Here is a 20,698-nt window from a genome sequence, read left to right on the forward strand (position 1 = left end):
TTTTTTGAGATGGAGTCTCACTCTGTCGCCCAGGCTGGAGTGCAGTGGACGGATCTCAGCTCACTGCAAGCTCCACCTCCTGGGTTTACACCATTCTCCTGCCTCAGCCTCTCGAGTAGCTGGGACTACAGGCATCTGCCACCTCGCCCGGCTAGTTTTTTGTATTTTTTAGTAGCAACAGGGTTTCACGGTGTTAGCCAGAATGATCTCGATCTCCTGACCTCGTGATACCCCCATCTCGGCCTCCCAACGTGCTGTGATTACAGGCTTGAGCCACCGTGCCCGGCCAGTGCTGAATTCTTTTATCAGTTCTAGAAGTTTTCTGGAGGAGTCTTTAGGGTTTTAAAGGCAAATGATCATATCATCAGCAAAGTGACAGTTTGAATTCCTCTTTACTGATTTGAATGCCCTTTATTTATTTGTCTTGTCTGATTGCCCCAGCTAGGACTTCCAGTACTACGCTGAAGAGGAGTGGTGAGAGTGGGCATCCTTGTCTTGTTCCAGTTCTCAGAGGGAATGCTTTCAACTTTTCCCCATTCAGTATTATGTTGGCTGTGAGTTTGTCATAGATGGCTTTTATTATACTGAGGTATGTCTCCTGTATGCCAGTTTTGCTGAGCATTTTAATTATAAAGGGATGTTGGATTTTGTTGAATGCTTTTTCTGCATCTATTGAGATGGTCATGTAATTTTTGTTTTTATTTCTGTTTATGTGGTGTATCATATTTATTGACTTGTGTATGTCAAACCAACCCTGCATCCCTGGCATGGAACCCACTTGATCATGGTGGATTATCTTTTTGTTATATTGTTCGTTTGTTTGTTTGTTTTTTGAGACAGAGTCTCGCTCTGTTGCTCAGGCTGGAGTGCAGTGGCTGGATCTCAGCTCACTGCAAGCTCCGCCTCCTGGGTTTATGCCGTTCTCCTGCCTCAGCCTCCCAAGTAGCTGGGACTACAGGTGCCCGCCACCTCGCCTGGCTAGTTTTTTTTTTTTTTGTATTTTTTAGTAGAGACGGGGTTTCACCATGTTAGCCAGGATGGTCTCGATCTCCTGACCTTGTGATCCGCCCATCTTGGCCTCCCAAAGTGCTGGGATTACAGGCTTGAGCCACCGCCCCCAGCCTGCTGTTATATTGTTGAATTTGGTTATATAGTATTTTGTTAAGGATTTTAGCATCTATGTTCATCAAGGACATCAGTCTGTAGTTTTCTTTTTTGGTTATGTCCTTCCCTGGTTTTGGTATTAGGGTGATGCTGGCTTCATAGAATGAATTAGGGAAGGTTCCTTCTTTATCTGTCTTGTGGAATAGTGTCAAAAGATGGGTACCAATTCCTCTTTGAATGTCTCGTAGAATTCTGCTGTGAATCCATCTGGTCCTGAACTTTTTATTGTTGGTACTTTTTAAATTACCAATTAAATCTCACTGCCTGTTATTGGTCTGTTAGTAAATTTATTGAGGTTCATTTCATGGCCTATCATATGGTCTATCTTGGAGAAATTCCATGTGCTGTTGAATAGAAGGTGTATTCTGTGGTTATTGGGTGAAATGTTCTGTATGTATCTGTTAAGTCCATTTGTTCCAGCGTATAGTTTAAATCCATTGTTTATTTGTCCTGATGACCTGTCTATTGCTGTCAGTGGAGTATTGACATCCCCCACTACTATTGTGTTGCTGTCTATCTCATTTCTTAGGTCTATTAGTAATGGTTTTATAAATTTGGGAGCTCCAGTGTTAGGTGCATATATGTTTAAGATTGTGATATTTCCCTGTTGGACAAGGCCTTTTACCATTATGTAATGTCCTTCTTTGTCTCTTTTAACTGCTGTTGCTTTAAAGTTTGTTTTGCCTACTCACTGTGGTGGCCATTTGCATGAAATGCCTTTTTTCATCCCTTTTAAGTGGTGCATTTAGGCCATTTACATTCCATGTTAGTATTGAGATGTGAGGTACCATTGTATTCATTATGCTATTTGTTGCCCGTGTACCTTGGTTTTTTTGTTTTGCTTTTAATTTGTATTTTTGTTTTATTGGTCCTGTGTGATTTATGCTTTAAAGAGGTTCTGTTTTGATGTGTTTCCAGGATTGGTTTCAAGATTTAGAGCTCTTTTTGCAGTTCTTGTAGTGGTGGTTTGGTAGGGGCAAATTGTCTCAGCATTTGTTTGTCTGAAAAAGACTGCATCTTTCCTTTATATGTGATACTTAGTTTAGCTGGATACAAAATTCTTGGCTGATAATTGTTTTATTTGAGGAGGCTGAAGATAGGACCCCAATCTTTTCTGGCTTGTAGGAGTTCATCTGCTGTTAATCTGATAGGTTTTCCTTTAAAGATTACCTAGTGCTTCTATCTCACAGCTCTTAAGATTCTTTTCTTTTTCTTAACCTTACATAACCTGATGACAATGTGCCTAAGTGATGATCTTTTTGCAATGAATTTCCCAGGTGTTCTTTGTGCTTCTTGTATTTGAATGTTTAGGACTCTAGCAAGGTTGGGGAACTTTTCCTCATTTATTCCCCTGAATATGTTTTCCAAACTTTTAGATTTCTCTTCTTCCTTAGGAACACCAATTATTCTTAGGTTTGATCATTTAACATAGTCCCAAACTTCTTGGAGGCTTTGTTCACATTTTCTTATTCTTTGTGTGTGTGTGTGTGTTCATTGGATTGGGTAAATTCAAAGACCTTGTCTTCAGGCTCTGAATTTCTTTCTTCTACCTGTTCAATCCTATTGCTGAGACTTTCCAGAGCATTTTGCATTTCTATAGGTGTGTCCAATGTTTTCTAAATTTTTGTTTGCTTATTCTTTATGGTATCTATTTCCTTGAATATTTCTTTCTTCACTACTTGCATCTTTTTTTGGATCTCCTTGCATTGGTCTTCACCTTTCTCTGGTGCTTCCTTGATTAGCATGATAACTAACTTCCTGAATCCTTTTTCAGGTAAATCAGGGATTTCCTCTTGGTTTGGATCCATTGCTGTGAATTAGTGTGATTTCTTGGGGGTGTTAAAGAGCTTTGTTTTGTCATATTACCAGAGTTGTTTTTCTGATTCCTTCTCATTTGGGTAGGCTCTGTCACAGGGAAGGTCTAGGGCTGAAGGCTGTTGTTCAGATTCTTTTGTCCCACGGAGTGTTCCCTTGATGTAGTACTCACCCCCTTTTCCTGTGGATGTGGCTTCCTGTGAGCCAAAGTGCAGTGATTGTTGTTTCTCTTTTTGGTCTAGCCACCCAGCAAGTCTGCCCACCTCCAGGCTGGTACTGGGGGTTGTCTGCACAGAGTCCTGTGATGTGAACCATCTATGGGTCTCTCAGCTGTGGATACCAGCACTTATTCCAGTGGAAGTGGCAGGGGGGCAAAATAAACTTTGTGAGAGTTCTTACCTTTGATGGTTTCATGCTTTATTTTTGTGCTGGTTGACCTCCTGCCAGAGGTGGAGCTTTCCAGAGAACATCAGCCATGGTAGTATGGAGAGAAACTGGCAGTGGGCAGGGTCCTAGAACTCCCAAGATTACATGCCCTTTGTCTTCAGTTACCAGGGTGGGTAGGGAAGGACCATCAGGTGGAGGCAGGGCTAAGTGTGTCTGAGCTCAGACTCTCCTTGGGTAGGTCTTGCTGCAGCCGCAGTGGGGGATGGGTGTGAGGTTCCCAGGTCAGTGGAGTTGTGTGCCTAGAATTGTGACTGCCTCTGCTGAGTCATGCATGTTGTCAGGGAAGTGGGGGAAAAGCCAGAAGTCACAGGCCTTACCCAGCTTCCATGTAAACCCAAGGGCTGGTCTTACTCCCACCATGCCACCACTAACAGCCCCAAGCCTGTTTTTAGGTGGTGGGCAAGCTGGGCTTGAGAGCTTGCCCCAGGCTACCTGCCTCCTAGCTGCAAGAGCTTGGGAATTCACACCCTCCCTCAAGTTCTGGCCAGGAGGCTTCTCGCTGCATTCAAATTATGAAGCTCAGCTGGAGATTTCTTTCTCTCTGTGGTATTTTTCCCTGCTCCTCTGGTTGCCCTCCTGATGGATCCCTGTGGTGCCAGGCAGGAATGGCCTACTCAGGGACCCAGTGAGTTCCCAGGGCCTTTCTCACTGCTTCCTCTACATCTGTGTTTTGCTCGGCTCTCTAAATTAACTCAACTCCAGGTAAGGTCGGAAACTTCTCCCCCAAACGGACCTTCAGTTTCTCCAGTGGGGGCGTGTGTTCAGGAGAGTAGGATCTCCCTTTCCCATTTCCACAGTTGGAGCACTCACAGTATTTGGGGGGTCTTGCAGGAGCAGTCTACTTCCTTCAGAGGGTCTGTGGGTCCTCTCAGGATTGCTGATTTGTTCTTGCACTCCATCTGGAGCTAAAATTCACAATGCAAGCCTCCACATGCTGCTGTGTCTGTCTGAGTTGGAGCTGCAATCTAGTCCTGCCTCCCATCTGCCAAGATCCTAAGAAGTTGGGGATTATATTTCAACATGAGATTTGGAGGGAACAAACATCCAAATCATATCAGGAGTCCAGTTTTATTCTTTTGCACATGGATATCTAATGGATGTCCAATTTTTTCAGCACCATTTCTTGAAGACTGTATCCTTTCCTCAATGTATATTCCTGGCACCTTTGTTGAAAACCAGTTGGCTATAAATATGTGGATGCATTTCTAGGTTCTCTATTCTCTTCCATTGGTCTAAATGTCTTCTAATATCAATATCATGCTGTTTAGGTTACTATACCTTTGTAATATACTTTGAAATCAGGTAGTGTGATACCGCTAGCATTGTTCTTTTCTCACAGGGTGACTTTGGCTATTGGAGCTATTTTTTAATTTCATACAAATTTTAGATTGGTCTTTCTATTTCTGTGAAAAATGACATTGCTATTTTGATAAGGATCATATAGAATCTGTAGATTGCTTTGGGTAGTAGGCCCATTTTCACAATATTAATTTTTCTGATCCATAAGCATGGGATATCTCTCCATTTGTTTCTGTCCTTTTCAATTCTTTTATCAGTGTTTTGTAGTTTTCCTAATAGAGGTTCTTCAGTTTCTTGGTTAAATTTATCTCTAAATATTTTAATTTTTAGCTATTGTAAATGGGATTGCCTTCTTAATTTTCTTCTCAGCTAGTTTATTATTGGTGTATAGGAACATTGCTTATTTCATATGCTGACTTTGTCTCCCACAACTTTACTGAATTTATTTATCAGAGCTAAGGGTGCTTTGGTGGAGTCTTGGTATTACTAGATATAAAATCATGTCATCTTGGAAAGACAGACAATTTGACTTTGTCTTTTCCTATTTGCATACCTTTTCTTTCTTTCTTTCTCTAGCCCAAAAGCTGTGGCTAGGGCTTCCAGTATTATATTGAATAGGAGTGATGAAAGTGGGCATCCTTATTTTGTTCTGGTTCTTAGAGGAAAGGTTTTCAGTTTTTCCCAGTTCAGTATGATGTTAGCTGTGGATTTGTCATATATGGCTTTTATTATATTGAGATATGTTCCTTCTATGATTGGCTGCTGATAGTTTTTTCATGAAGGAATGTTAAATTTTATCAAATGCTTTTTCTGTATCTATTGAGATGATCATATGGTTTTTGTTCTTTTTGTTGATGTAATGTATCACATTTATTGATTTGCACTGTTCTTGCATCCCTAGTATAAATTCCACTGATCATGGTGTATTATCTTTTGGATGTACTGTTGGATTCAGTTTGCTAGTATTTGTTAGAAGATTTTCACATCTATGTTCCATCAGGGATATTAACCTGCAGTTTTATGTTTTCTTGCATCCTTGTCTGGTTATCTGATCAGGATAATGCTGGTCTCAGATAATAAGTTAGGGAGAATTCCTTCCTCTTTAATTTTTGGAAGAGTTTAGGGAGACTTGTTAGTTTTCTTTGAAAGTTAGGTAAAATTTGACAGTAAAGCCATCTGGTCTTGAAATTTTCTTTGTTGGGAGAATTTTAATTACTGATTCAATCTCATTATTCATTACTGGTCTGTTCAGGTTTTCTATTTTTTTCTTTCTTTTTCTTTTTTTTTTTTTTGAGACGGAGTCTCACTGTGTTGCCCAGGCTGGAGTGCAGTGGCGCCTCTTGGCTCACTGTAAGCTCCGCCTCCAGAGTTCATGCCATTCTCCTGCCTCAGCCTCCTGAGTAGCTGGGACTACAGGCGCCCGCACCACACCTGGCTAATTTCTTTGTATTTTTTACTAGAGACTGGGTTTCATCGTGTTAGCCAGGATGGTCTTGATCTCCTGACCTCGTGATCCACCTGCCTCGGCCTCCCAAAGTGCTGGGATTACAGGCCTGAGCCACCGCACCTGGACATCTGTTTTTTCTTAATTCAATCTTGGTAGGTGGTATGTGTCCANTTTTTTGAGACGGAGTCTCACTGTGTTGCCCAGGCTGGAGTGCAGTGGCGCCTCTTGGCTCACTGTAAGCTCCGCCTCCAGAGTTCATGCCATTCTCCTGCCTCAGCCTCCTGAGTAGCTGGGACTACAGGCGCCCGCACCACACCTGGCTAATTTCTTTGTATTTTTTACTAGAGACTGGGTTTCATCGTGTTAGCCAGGATGGTCTTGATCTCCTGACCTCGTGATCCACCTGCCTCGGCCTCCCAAAGTGCTGGGATTACAGGCCTGAGCCACCGCACCTGGACATCTGTTTTTTCTTAATTCAATCTTGGTAGGTGGTATGTGTCCAGAAATTTATTTTTTTCCTCTAGATTTTTCAGTTTTTTAGTGTATGGTTGTTGATAAAAGTCTCTGATACTCTTTTATATTTCTGTGGTATTGGTTGTAATATGTTTTCTTCTTTATTTCTGATTTTCTTTATTTGAGTCTCATCTCTTTTCTTCATGGTTAGTCTAGCTAGAGATTTATCTATTTTACCTTTTTTATTTTTTTATTTTTATTTATTTATTTATTTTTTGAGACGGAGTCTTGCTCTGCCACCCAGGCTGGAGTGCAGTGGCCGGATCTCAGCTCACTGCAAGCTCCGCCTCCCGGGTTGACGCCATTCTCCTGCCTCAGCCTCCGGAGTAGCTGGGACTGCAGGCGCCCGCCACCTCGCCCGGCTATTTTTTTGTATTTTTTTTAGTAGAGACGGGGTTTCACCGTGTTAGCCAGGATGGTCTCGATCTTCTGACCTCGTGATCCGCCCGCCTCGGCCTCCCAAAGTGCTGGGATTACAGGCTTGAGCCACCGCGCCCGGCCTTTACCTTTTTTAAATAGCAACTTCATTTTGTTAATCCCTTGTTGTTGTTGCTTTTGTTGTTGTTGTCTTTCTCTATTTCATTAAGTGCTTCTGTTCTTTATTTTTTCTTTCCTTCTGCTAGTTTTGGGTTTTGTTTGTTCTTGCTTTTCTGGTTTCTTGAGGTACATCATTAGATTATATATTTGAAATCTTTCTAAGTTTTTAATGTAAGTGTTTATTGATCAGCTTCCCTCTAGCACTGCCTTTGCTGTATCCCATGGCTTTTGGTATGTTGTGTTTCAATTTTCATTTGTTTCAAAAAGTTTTGATTTCCTTCTTAATTTTCTTCTTGACATAATGTTCATTCAGGAGCATGTTGTTTAATTTCCATGTGTATATATAGGTTTTAAAGTTTTTCTTGTTATTGATTTCCAGTTTTATTCCATTATGATGTGAGAAGATGCTTAATATGATTTCAAATTTTTAAAATTAGTTGGACTTGTTTTGTGTTCTAACATATGACGTATCCTGGGGAATGCTTCATATGCTGATGAGATAAATATATTCTCTAGCTGTTGGATGAAATATTGTGTAAATGTTAGTTCCATTTGGTCTAAAGTCAAGTTTCAATCCAACATTTCTTTGTTAATTTTCTGTCTAGATGATCTATCTAATGCTGAGATTAGGATGTTGAAATCCCCAACTATTACTGTACTGGATTCTATTTCTCCCTTTATATCTAATAATATTTGCTTTATATATCTGGATGCTCTGGTGTTGAGTATGAATGTTTAGAATTTATATTATGTCTTCTTGCTGAATTGTTCCTTTTATCATTATGGAATGACATTTGTCTCTTTTTAGTGTTTTTTATTTAAAGTCAATTTTATCTGCTATAGGTATACCTACTTCTGCTCATTTTTGGTTTCTCTTTGTATGGAAGATCTTCTTTCACCCTTTTACTTACATTCTATATTTATCTTTACAAGTGAGATGAGTTTTTTATAGGCAGTTTATAATTGGGTCATATATTTGTTTTATATCTATTTAGCCAGTCTATGTCTTTGAAGTAACAATTTAATCCTTTTACCTGCAAGGCTATTATCGACATGTGAGAGCTTATTCCTGCCATTTTATTAATTGATTCCTGTTTGTCCTTCTTCCCTTCCCCTCCCTCCCTCCCTCTCTCTCTCTCTCTCTCTCTCTTTCTTTCTTTCTTTCTTTCTTTCTCTCTTTCTCTCTTTCTCTCTTTCTCTCTTTTTCTTCTTATTGTTTATGATTGTGGTTTGGTGATTTTCTATAGTGGTAACATATGAGTTCTTTCTCTTCTGTATTTGCGTTTTGCTCTACCAGTTAGTTGTATATCCTTTTGTGTCTTCATAATGGCAGTGTGCTGTCACTTCCATGTGTAGGACTTCTTTTAAGTATTTCTTGTGAAGCCAGTCTAGTGATAATGAATTTCTTCAACTTTTTCTTGCCCAGAAAGGATTTTATTTATCCTTCATATATGAAGGACAATGTTGCTGGGTGTAGCATCCTTGGTTGTTATTTTTTTCTTTCAGTATTTTGAATATATCATCCCATTTTCTCCTGGTCTATGAGGTTTCTGGTGAGAAATCTGCTGTTAATCTGTTAATCTTGTGGAAGTTCCCTTACAAGTGACTAGACATTTTGCTTGCTGTTTTAGAATTCTTACTGTCTGGCTTTTGACAGTTTGACTATAATGTGCTGTGGAGAAGAGCTTTTTGCATTATGTTATTTGGGAATTTCTGACTTTCTTTCTTTTTTTTTTTTTTTTAGACGGAGTCTCGCTCTGTCGCCCGGGCTGGAGTGCAGTGGCCAGATCTCAGCTCACTGCAAGCTCCGCCTCCCGGGTTTACGCCATTCTCCTGCCTCAGTCTCTGGAGTAGCTGGGACTACAGGCGCCCGCCACCTCGCCCGGCTAGTTTTTTGTATTTTTTTAGTAGAGACTGGGTTTCACGGTGTTAGCCAGGATGGTCTCGATCTCCTGACCTCATGATCTGCCCGTCTCGGCCTCCCAAAGTGCTGGGATTACAGGCTTGAGCCACTGCGCCCGGCCTAGGAATTTCTGACTTTCATGTGTCTGGATATCTAAATCTCTTGCTAGATTTGAAAACTTTTCAGCTCTTGTGTTGTTAAGTAGGTTTCCTACACCTTTCATTTTCTCTTTACCTTCTGGGAAACTGCAAATTTGAATATTTGTTCACTTTATGGTGCCTCATATGTCACATAGACTTTGTTCATTCTTTTTTTTTTCTTTCTATCATTTGACTAGGTAATTTTAAAAGACCTGTCTTTAAGTTCTGAATTTTTTCTTCTGCTTGATCTAATCTGTTGTTGAAGTTTTTGAATGCATTTTGTATTTCTTTCAATAAACTCTTCAGTTCCAGAATTTCTGTTTGGTTCTTTTTTTATTGTATCTATCTCTTGGGTCAATGTCTCTTTCATACCCTAAATTGTTCTTCTGATTTCTTTTTGTGTATCTGAGTTCTCTTGTGTCTCACTGAGCTTCCTTAATATCAACATTTTGGATTCATTTTTCCAGAATTTTATAAATGTCTTTTTTTTTCCACTGGCATATGTTGCTGAAGAATTATTAAATTCCTTTGGAGGTGTCATATTCCTTCACCTTTTTATGTTTATTTTGTTCTTGCATTGACATCCATGCATCTGGTGTAACGATTGCTGCTTCCAATTTTGTAAATTTGTTTTTGTAGGGGAAGACTTTTTCCTGAAGATATATCTTGGTGTTGATTGAGTAGGACACATTGGTTTTTGATTTCTAGGTGCATACAGTAGCAAAGTCTTCATATTATTTGTTTCAGCTGCCAACAGTATCAGCAGTATCTGTGATTTTTTTCAGTGGCTTAGGGTGCAGTTGTTAGTGAAGGTGGTGATGAAGTTGTGCTGGAGACGAGAACATCAGGTAGGCCAGTCCTTGGCCCCAGTGGTGGTGGTAGGCCTAGCATTCTTGTCCTTGGGCCTCAGGGCTGTGTACACTGGCACTGATGGTAATGAGTATAGTTGGGTTGATTCTTTGGCCTTCAGGCAGTTTGCTTGGGTGCCAGTAGTGGCCATAGTAGGCTGGGCTGGTGTGCGGATCCTCAGGCTTCTAGGCAGTGGGTGTGGTGTGAGTGATGGCTGTAGCAACTGCAAGACAACTTTCTGGCTCCCAAGCAGTCTGTGCTGGTGTTGCTGGTGGCTGCAAGGGCTGGATGAGCCAGTCTTCAGACCCACAGGTGGCACATGCAGGTGGTGCCCGTTGTGATGGCAATGGCAGATTGGGTAGGCCCATCATCAGGCTTCTGGGAGGAGTGTTTAGGTACTAGTTGTGGTGGATGGGACAAGGCTGTCTTTGGTAGATGTAGTTAGCATCTACCAAAGGTTCCCAGACTGCTGGCTTAGGCATTGAGGAAGGCAAAACCAGACTGGGTTTTCCTGTCCTCAGGCCACTCAATGGTGTATGTGGACACTGGCTGTCATAGGCTGGAGTGCAGTGATCCTCAGGCCCCCAGCAGAATGCTTGAGTGAAGTAGTAGCTACTGCATTGCTGCCCTGCTCTTGATAGGGTGTGGAGTATGTTGCTTTCAGTGGCAGCAGCCATAAACAGGTGGCTTGTGAGCATGTGTTTCAGCCCTAGATGGTGGTTGCAAGTGGGGTAGCATTTTCTTTGGGAGCTTATAAATGTGTAACAGCCCTGTTACTGGGGGTGGAGGAGTCCACTTCTAATGACACACATTTTATCCCTGGTGACAGCAGCCAGCAATAGCACTCAGCTATGGGTGGGGAATGTCAACAGGGCTTCAGGGATGTGGAGATGCAGATGATGTTGGGGTCTGAGGAAAGATGTCATCTAGGTGGGGTTTAGGCTCTCAAAATGGTGCCTTGCTGCTCAGAAATGGGGATGGCAGGGGTGGGACCCAGTGAGAGCTCCTTCTCTGGAGCAATGCCTTTGTGTGATTGCTGGGCAATTCCTTATGTTAGTCTCAAGGCCTGCATGGTCAAGGAACTCTCCTGTGGGTAGGATTCCTGGAGTCCATAATGCAGATGTGGACCACTGGGAGTCGGTCACTTACCTTTCCATGAACTGGGGAGCCTCTCTGGCCTCACAGAGGATACCTACTGGGTAGGCTTCCTTGTTTCCCTCCCCTTCATTGCCTTAGATGCTTCCTGTCACTTCTCTGTTGAATTCCAGAATTCTCTCTTATGTGGGATTTTCTACTTACTATTTTGGTTCTTTGTGGAGGAGGCAAGTATCAGATGCCTTTAGTCAGTCATCTTGAAGCCCCTTCCCTTGAAATTTTTAAAGCTATATGTTTTTATTTCTAATAGACTGAGAGAGCATAATCATAGTTTACACACTCTAAGGCTATACAGGGAACTATCTGAAGGCCTTAGCTGAGTAAAAGAAGTAGCAAATTAATTAACAATGTTTATCTTTTCATTTCATTTCCCAAATCAAATCATTTGTTTCTTCAAATAAAGAATTTCTATTTCCCCCTTATGTTCTTTAGTAAATAAAAATGTTAGCATCTACCAAAGTGTATATGAATTTGAAATACATAATCTAGCAAACAAGAATGTTTTAAGATCTCTGAGCAAGATGCATAGTTGCAAATAAAAAGAGTTGTCAAGGATAAAGCATGTAAATAAAACATCTAATAAACATGTACCATCAGAAACTTATGGTATATTCTCCTGGAGAAGATGAAGAAAATAAGTCTACTCTTCTGTAGATAAATTCTTTGGAAATTTTGCATTTTTGTGGATAGCGGTTTTGAAGAAAGCTTAGATATATTTAAATATGTTGCTAAGATGTGACTCCCACACTTTAAAGAAAAGTTCTTCATTTTAGTTGCCTTTGTAAATTGGCTAAGTTTATTTTTCCTCAGCGAATAATTTTGATGGTTTCTAAAATTGTCCAGAATTTGAGGAAATACTTAGGTGTAGTAGATAACATCAATTTATGTTAACTTAGATTTATTGTTGGATGGTTAAGTGAATCATGTCTGTTCTTGTCCACTCTAGAAGTTTCTGCTTGCAAGTTTTATATATCCTCTTCATGTGTTCTGTTCTGTCCTCATCATGTGGCATTTAAACTGTGATTTGGTAGTGTCCTTATTATCAGACTCTGCTCAATGACAGTTTAAACTTTTTTTGATACAGTAAAAAACTTTTCCTTAAAGATGAAATTCTTAAGGAGAACTAGCTTGTGTAGACTCATATGAAAATCGCTTGGATTTTGGAGTTACATTAGCTCTTTTCTTTTATAAATTAATGAATCCTATGGTACCTTATAATAGCATCAACATTTGCCTTTTGTGTCTCACCTTTCAAAGGGCAATTTTCCAAAAAGTATATTTTGCATGGCTCAGGCTTAAAGTAATGTCTCCAGATGTAGTTCTACCTTGTGACCGCTGATTGTGACTATTGTTAAGATTTACTATGTAAAGTATAAGTTACTGGAATAATACATTTAAGAACTATAGTAGCTATCAAAACCTGTAGTCTGATGAATTGGAATATGTTTTGAAAGACAGCAGTGAAAAATGAGAAGTAATATATAAGTAATAAAATTGCTCTTTGCAATTGAGTTGAAGATTGATGCCAGGATCTTATTACCTCCAGGATTTCACAAAGGACTTCTTGAGTCATTTCGTTGCTCTAGCTCATGAACAAAGTATTGCTCAAGTAATTGACAGACTCTCACATGTGATTATTGTTTAGTGCTGTCACGGGAAATATCCTGCTTAAGGTCTTCCTCCTCTTACCCCTCCCTATATCCTTCTATCTGGTTATCCTTTTCAATCCTATTACTCTTTCCTTGCACACTCTACTCCAGCTTACAGCCTGGGCTCTAACCATTACTTCTGCCTAAAAATTCCTCTTCATGACATCCATTTGCCCAATTTCTTCACCCTTTGTAATTACCCCATTAAGTGACATTTGACTTGCTCAATTTTTGCCTTTCCAATCAGATCTAATTTATTTTATATTTTTAAAATTTATTTATATATATTTAGAAGGTATGTACTAGTTTATTATCATGCTGTTTATAAAGACATACCCAAGACTGGGTAATTTATAAAGAAAAAACGTTTAATTGGCTCACAGTTCCACAGGGCTGGGGAGGCCTCGGGAAACTTACAATCATGGCAGAAGGAGAAACAAACATGTCCTTCTTCATATGGCAGCAGCAAGTAGAAGTGCCAAGCAAAAGGGGGAAGAGCCCCTTATAAAACCATCAGATCTTGTGAGAACTCACTATCATGAGAAGAGTACGAGCGTAACCTCCTCTATGATTGAGTTACTTCCCTCCAAATCCCTCTCACAACATGTGAGGATTATGGAAACTATAATTCAAGATGAGATTTGGGTGGGGACACAGCCAAGCTGTATCAGGGTACAAGATCAGGTTTCTTACGTACATATGTTGCATAGTGGTGAAGTCTGAGCTTTTAGTAGACCATCACCTGAAAAGTGAACATTGTGTCCAATCCATAGTTTTTCAATCCTCACCGTACTCTTATCCTCCCATCTTTCTTTAGTCTCAAGTATCTATTATTTCATTCTATATGTCTATGGGTACCCATCGTTTAGTTCTCACTTAGCTCTCACTAAGTGAGAACATACTGTGTTTGACTTTCTGTTTCTGAGTTATTTCACTGCAGGTAATGTCCTGCAGTTCTATCCATGTTTCTACAAAAGACATGATTTCATTCTTTTTTATGACTGAGTAATAGATATATGTTAACACATTAATATATACATATATAAATACATACATATACACCACATTTTCTTTATCCGATCATCCACTGATAGATATTTAGGGTTTTTTTTGTTTGTTTTTTGAAACGGAATCTCACTCTGTCGCCTGGGCTGGAGTGCAGTGGCCGGATCTCAGCTCACTGCAAGCTCCGCCTCCCGGGTTTACGCCATTCTCCTGCCTCAGCCTCCCCAGTAGCTGGGACTACAGGCGCCCGCCACCTCGCCCGGCTACTTTTTTGTATTTTTTAGTAGAGACAGGGTTTCACCGTGTTAGCCAGGATGGTCTCGATCTCCTGACCTCGTGATCCGCCCGTCTCGGCCTCCCAAAGTGCTGGGATTACGGGCTTGAGCCACCGCGCCCGGCGACATTTAGGTTGATTCCACATCTTTGCTATTGGAAACAGTGCTACTTTGAACATACTAATGCAGATATCTTTTTAAATATGATTTCTTTCACTTTGGGTCCATACCCAATAGCAGGATTGCTGGATCGAATGGTAGTTCTGTTTCTAGTTCTTTCAGAAATCTTCATACTGCCTTTCATAACGTTTGTACTAATTTACATTCTTACCAACAGTGTATAAGCATTTTCTTGTCTTCACATCCTCACCAACATCTGCTGTTTTTAAACTTTATAATGATAGCCGTTCTGACTGGCATAAGGAGGTATCACATGGTGGTTTTAATTTGCATTCTATGATTATTAGTGATGATGAGCATTTTTTTCACATTTATTTGCCACTTGTATGTCTTCCTTTGGAAAATGTCTGCTCAGGACCTGAGCTCACTGTATTTGTCAGGGTTCTCTAGAGAGACAGAACAAATAGGAGAAACATAGGTAGTAGGTAGATAGATAGATAGAGACAGACATAGACATAGATATAGATATAGATTACTCTGTGGATTCGGTCTTTTGTGGTGCAGAAACATTTTAGTTTAATTAAGTCCCATTTGTCTACTTTTGCTTTTGTTGTGTTTGTTTTTGAGGACTTGGTCATAAATTCATTGCCTAGGCCAGGTCTAATTTTTAATTCTCTTTTAAAGCCTGTCTTTCCCTCCAAGCTAAATATTATTTTACCCCCATTTGCCACAGGAGCTAATTGAGACTTCTGTCAGTTAAGTAAGTTGACTAGTTCAATGTAAGTTGTTTCTAATTTTTTGCCATTATAATGCTTCAGTAAACAATCTTTTCACACTCTCCTTAATTTTCCCCCAGGTCAATTTTCTAGATGGGGACTTGCTGGATCCAAGGGTGTGCATATTTTCCACATGTATCCATATTTTCTGGCTTTGTGTTTTAATAGAGGTAGCAGCAATATCAGAGGGTACATTTAAAGCAATGATTCTAGGGTAGCAGGACAACACTGCAGACTAAACCTCTCAGACACCGAGTTAAAGAAGGAAGGGTTTTATTAGGCTGGGAGCTTTGGCAAGACTCACATCTCCAACAACCGAGCTCTCTGAGTGAGCAATTCCTGTCCATTTTAAGGGCTTACAACTCTAAGGGGGTACATGACTGGGGGCTGCATGCACCAGTAATCAGAATGGAACAGAGCAGGACAGGGATTTTCATAATGCTTTTCCATACAATGTCTGGAATCTATAGATAACATAACAGGCTAGATCAGGGGCCGATCTTTAACCAGGCCCAGGGTGCGGCGCTGGGCTGTCTGCCTGTGGATTTCATTTCTGCCTTTCAGTTTTTACTTCTTCTTTGGAGGGAGAAATTGGGCATAAGACAATATGAGAGGTGGTCTCCTCCCTTACTAGGAAGGGAGAAATACCATGTGAGAATGAAATATGTATTTGTGTTATTGGATTTGACATCAGGGTTGGACCAAGCATCTTCTATGAACATCTATAAGCACTTTCTCCTTATCAACAGGTACCTTAGTTGGTGCTTTAAAAGATAAATGACTATTTAGCTTAGGAGATTTCCTCATAATTGAAAACCACAGAAGTTGTTATTTGAACATGCCTGAGCCCCTTCTGGACCACTGTCGGAGAAGGAGGAAGAGGGGCGAAAGTGATTTCTGATGCTGAAGGCATGTATGATGACAACGGGTATTTGTCCTAACTTTGACACTACAAAGTGACTGGAGCTTTAAGCAAGTAGTGTTTCGCTACAATTGTCTTTTCAGACTTTTTTTTTGAAGTATTTTACCTCTTCGCTGCTGCCAGCCTGCTGTTCTTTCACATGTACCTGGAAGGGACCTTAAAATACGCCCAGAATTGAACAAAGTAGTAACCGTTCATTGGTGTCCCTTAACAATATGTTAAATACTATTCTTTTGAAAGGTAAATAAATCCTTGGGCTTAGTGGATCCTAAATGCTAATTTAAAAATCTGAACTCATTTTCATCCCTTTTCACTTTGAACGAATCGCTAACCTGAATGATAATAGAAACTTTTTTCCTTTTAACAGTTGGAGGCATCTATACTGTGATTCAGACAAAGGCCAAAACAACAGCAGATGAATGGGGAGACAACTATTTTCTGATAGGTCCATATTTTGAGCATAATATGAAGACTCAGGTGGAACAGTGTGAACCTGTAAATGATGCTGTCAGAAGAGCAGTGGACGCAATGAATAAGCATGGCTGCCAGGTAAAGGAACTGACACTTTACTTGGCAATTCTCAGTAAACTTATGGGAAAAAAGACTGCAATTAACATGAACTCACAAGAGAAGACCATTCACCTACTTAGAGAAAAATAGTAGGTTTGTGAGAAAGATGATGAACTTCCTTTTAAATGGATTGCATTTGAGACACCTTGTGAAAACCAAGGAGGAAGGATAATTGGTTTGGAGTTCAGCAGAAGCTATAGTGTAAACATGTTTTTGAGGAAGTCATTTGTACATAAACTGAAGTCATGAGTGTTGTTAAAATTATTCAGTGGAAACGTTTAGACATGGAGCAAAAGTCTTCAACCAAACCTTGTGGAATGTCAGCATGTTAGGGCATCTATATTAAAAGAAGCTAGATATTGCGAATGTAGAAGCAAAGCTAATGATGTGGAACCAAGGATGTTCACGTCTTAATCCTCAGAAGCTGTGAATATGTTACCTTTTATAGCAAATGGAATATTGCAGATGTGATTAACTTAGAGATTTTGAGAAGGGGAGATAATCCTGAAATATCTAGGTGGGCCCAAAGTAAACATAAGGGTCCTCATAAGAGGGAGGCTGTAGAATTATAATCAGGCAGGAGATGTCACAATGAAAGCAGAGGTTGAAGGGAACTACTTTGTAGATGGAGGAAGAGGCCACAAGGAATATAGGTGGCCTATAGAAGTAAGAAAAGGCGGCCAGGCATGGTGGCTCATGCCTGTAATCCCAGCACTTTGGGAGGCCAAGGCGGATGGATCACCTGAGGTCAGAAGTTCAAGACCAGTCTGGTCAACATGGTGAAACTCCTGTCTCTACTAAATATACAAAAATTAGCAGGGTGTGGTGGCAGACATCTGTAATCCTAGCTACTCGGGAGGCTGAGGCAGGAGAATGACTTGAACCCGGGAGGCAGAGGTTGCAAAAAAAAAAAAGAAGTAAGAAAATAGATTCTTCCTTGGAGACTACACATGTGTAGTGTAGACTACACAATGTGGCTCTGTCAACACACTGATTTTAGTCTATTTTGAATGACTGACTTCAATATCTATAAGATAATAAATTTGTTTTAAGCCACTAGGCTTCTGGTAATTTGTTACAGCTACAATAGGAATCGTGATATCAAATCAAGGGAGGAGAGAATTTTAAGTATGAAGAAAGGATTAAGTCAACAAAGGATTGATCCAGGGTCTGCTGGGTTTGGTAACATTTGGGCCATTGGTAACATGGGTAAGTACAGTTTCAGAAGAGAAAGGAAGGTTAAATCTCATTTCAATGGGTTAAGGAATAAACAAGTGGTAAGAAAAAAGATACAGAAGTTGTGATTATGAGATTTTTCTGTGAAGATAAAATATAATAAAGTAGTTGCAGAATGACATGGTTTTGAGAATTGGTGTGTTATTAAATATGGGTAAGACTCGAGCATGTTTATTTGCAAAAGGGAAATACCTAGCAGACAGGGAAAAGCTAAAAGCTCAGAATAAATGGAAGATTGAAGAGAGTAAAGTCACTGAGAATGGGGAAGGGAACAAGATCCAAAGCAATACTGAAAGAATCATTTTTCACTTGTCTCACTCAAACAGGAAACAAGAATATCTGTAAATACTAGATACAAGTTAATGAAGAATTCAGGACAATCTTACCCAATGCTTTTGATGATCTTACTGAAGCAAGTGTTAAAGGTCATTTTATGAGAATTAAGAGGCAAATGTAGAAACTAGGGAAGTTCAAGAAAGAAGTTCTGAAAAAGTGTTCAAGGAATTTTTGGACATGTTTGAGATGTAGTCATGACTTTATAGTGGCACAAATACACACAGGTCTGACTTAGTCCAGGAGAGATCTACAGTCTGAGTGACGGTGCAGGAAGCAGAATAGATGAAGATCCAGTGTTGTTTAATTTCACCATTCATACAATGGGTCAAAGTAGCCCAAGCATAGAAGGTAATTGTGAAAGTGATTGAATTAATAGTTTAATTGATGGGCCATTGCATTAGAATATATAGAAAAGGAAGGAGTTAAATAAGGAATAGACAGGAAAGTAAGCAAAGCCAGAAAGAAGATGGTAATGTAGGACAACATGGATGGTTATAGGAACTGGAGATCTTAAAGGGGAGAAAGAAAGAAGATATACACTGGCAGAAACAGAGTGACAGAAATGGAAGTACAAGAGTTGTAACTGGGTAGCAGAATGCCGAAGTGGAATATTTTAGAGAAGAAACAATTTGGGATTTGACAAGGAAAGAATACAGTCATGATCTTGAGTAGCTGAAAGCAGATTGACATGAAATTTAAGTTCATAAGGTCAAGTAACCATGGGGTTAAGTGTGCAGGATAAAAAATATGGCCTTTGAAGTTGCTTAGGATAAGGTCAAAAAGTAACCTTATCTTTGCTGAGCAAGGAAAGGTAATATTTTTGGATAGCATACATTTCAAAGGTGTTTTATATGTAAATAAAGAATAAGGCTTTAAAAGTTTCAGTAGAATTTTAAAATCAGTACCTTTCCTTCCTACTCATCCCAGGAATATAGTTTCTGGGGGTGAAAAAATGCGAAGTCTTCACTTGAGATGCTGTGTGGGTAGTAGTGTCTAGGAGGTGCACGCAAGGTTTAAGGAGTGGAATGTATAATTTACAAGGGAACGTGAGATCCCAAAGAGTACCGAAAGCATTTCTTAGTGAAGGCAGCATAGAGAATGTTAGAAATGTGATAGAACAATGCCTATTGTACTATCAGGGTGCAAATAAAGGAGATATTAGAAGGGGCTTGCATTTGAAGTTCTTGTAAAGGAGGAGGTAGATGAGAAACACAATAGAACTGACTGGTCTCAACACTACATGGCTTTCTAGTGTAGGGATATTTTTGTGTTGCAGCCAAGAACTGACTGGAGGTCAGTACCAATTGGCTTACATTCTCTATTTGTGTAATAGTTTCAACTCTTCTTTATAATCTTAGCTTATGTATCATCTGGCACATATTAGGCAGTCAGTAAACATTATATAGTAATATTACATGTTATTCACAGTGTTAAAATACATGAAGCAATGAATTTCCCAAGGAGAAAAACTATTGAAAAGTTGTTTGGGGCTCAGGAAAATTTCATCTTGAAAGGAAACAGTGGCATGATAAACACTGAATTATAAAGGAAACAACTGAAACATAATGAGGGTCTTTCAAGGTTGACCAAGGAACAGATGGGTGAGAAGCATCCCCACACATGTCTGGGTCCCCTGGTAGGAAATGATCAAATTGGGCTTTGAAGTCCTGCAAAATTCAGCCACGGGTGGAGTCATAAGTGCCAATATGAATATATTTTCTTTTCTTTTCTTTTTTTTTTTTTGAGATGGAGTCTCACTGTGTTGCCCAGGCTGGAGTGCAGTGGCCGGATCTCAGCTCACTGCAAGCTCTGCCTCCCGGGTTCATGCCATTCTCCTGCCTCAGCCTCCCGAGTGGCTGGGACTACAGGCGCCCGCCACCTAGTTTTTTTTTTTTTTGTATTTTTTAGTAGAGACGGGGTTTCACCATGTTAGCCAGGATGGTCTCGATCTCCTGACCTCGTGATCCACCCGTCTCGGCCTCCCAAAGTGCTGGGATTACAGGCTTGAGCCACCGCGCCCCGCCATTATCTAGAGAAGCTTGGATCCACATTCAAAGAGACTCTTAGCCTCTGCTGAGTTCCAGAAACGGTTTGAAGTGGTTTATCAGGTTGTATATCATGTAATAGGAGAATAAACATAAAATAAAAATTAAGACAAAAGAACAGGTAAATTGCTGTAGAAATATGGAGACAAAAAAGGGAGTTAAAACTTGGATATTCAAGTGATGATATACACACAATTGGGACAAAAAATGAGAGAGCTAATCCATTAAAACTTGCAGAAGATAAAACATTTAGGAATTGGCCGGGCGCGGTGGCTCAAGCCTGTAATCCCAGCACTTAGGGAGGCCGAGACGGGCGGATCACAAGGTCAGGAGATCGAGACCATCTTGGCTAACACGGTGAAACCCCGTCTCTACTAAAAAATACAAACAAAACAAAACAAAACAAAAACAAACAAAAAAAACTAGCCGGGCGAGGTGGCAGGCGCCTGTAGTCCCAGCTACTCGGGAGGCTGAGGCAGGAGAATGGCGTAAACC

At 40.1% G+C, this 20,698-nt stretch overlaps 1 protein-coding gene across 2 annotated transcripts in view; it reads left to right on the forward strand.

Annotated features, from left to right (window-relative positions):
* The window catches only part of GYS2 (glycogen synthase 2), a 78,934-nt gene that overhangs the window by 12,180 nt on the left and 46,056 nt on the right, over positions 1 to 20,698 (forward strand). For both annotated transcript variants that reach the window (XM_017888609.1, XM_017888611.1), the window contains exon 2: positions 16,384 to 16,565. In XM_017888609.1, coding sequence (XP_017744098.1) covers positions 16,384 to 16,565 — 182 coding nt within the window. The remainder of the gene's footprint in view (positions 1 to 16,383; positions 16,566 to 20,698) is intronic.

This window comes from Rhinopithecus bieti, unplaced genomic scaffold (assembly GCF_001698545.2).
Source record: "Rhinopithecus bieti isolate Rb0 unplaced genomic scaffold, ASM169854v2 scaffold_15769, whole genome shotgun sequence".
Taxonomy (NCBI): domain Eukaryota; kingdom Metazoa; phylum Chordata; class Mammalia; order Primates; family Cercopithecidae; genus Rhinopithecus; species Rhinopithecus bieti.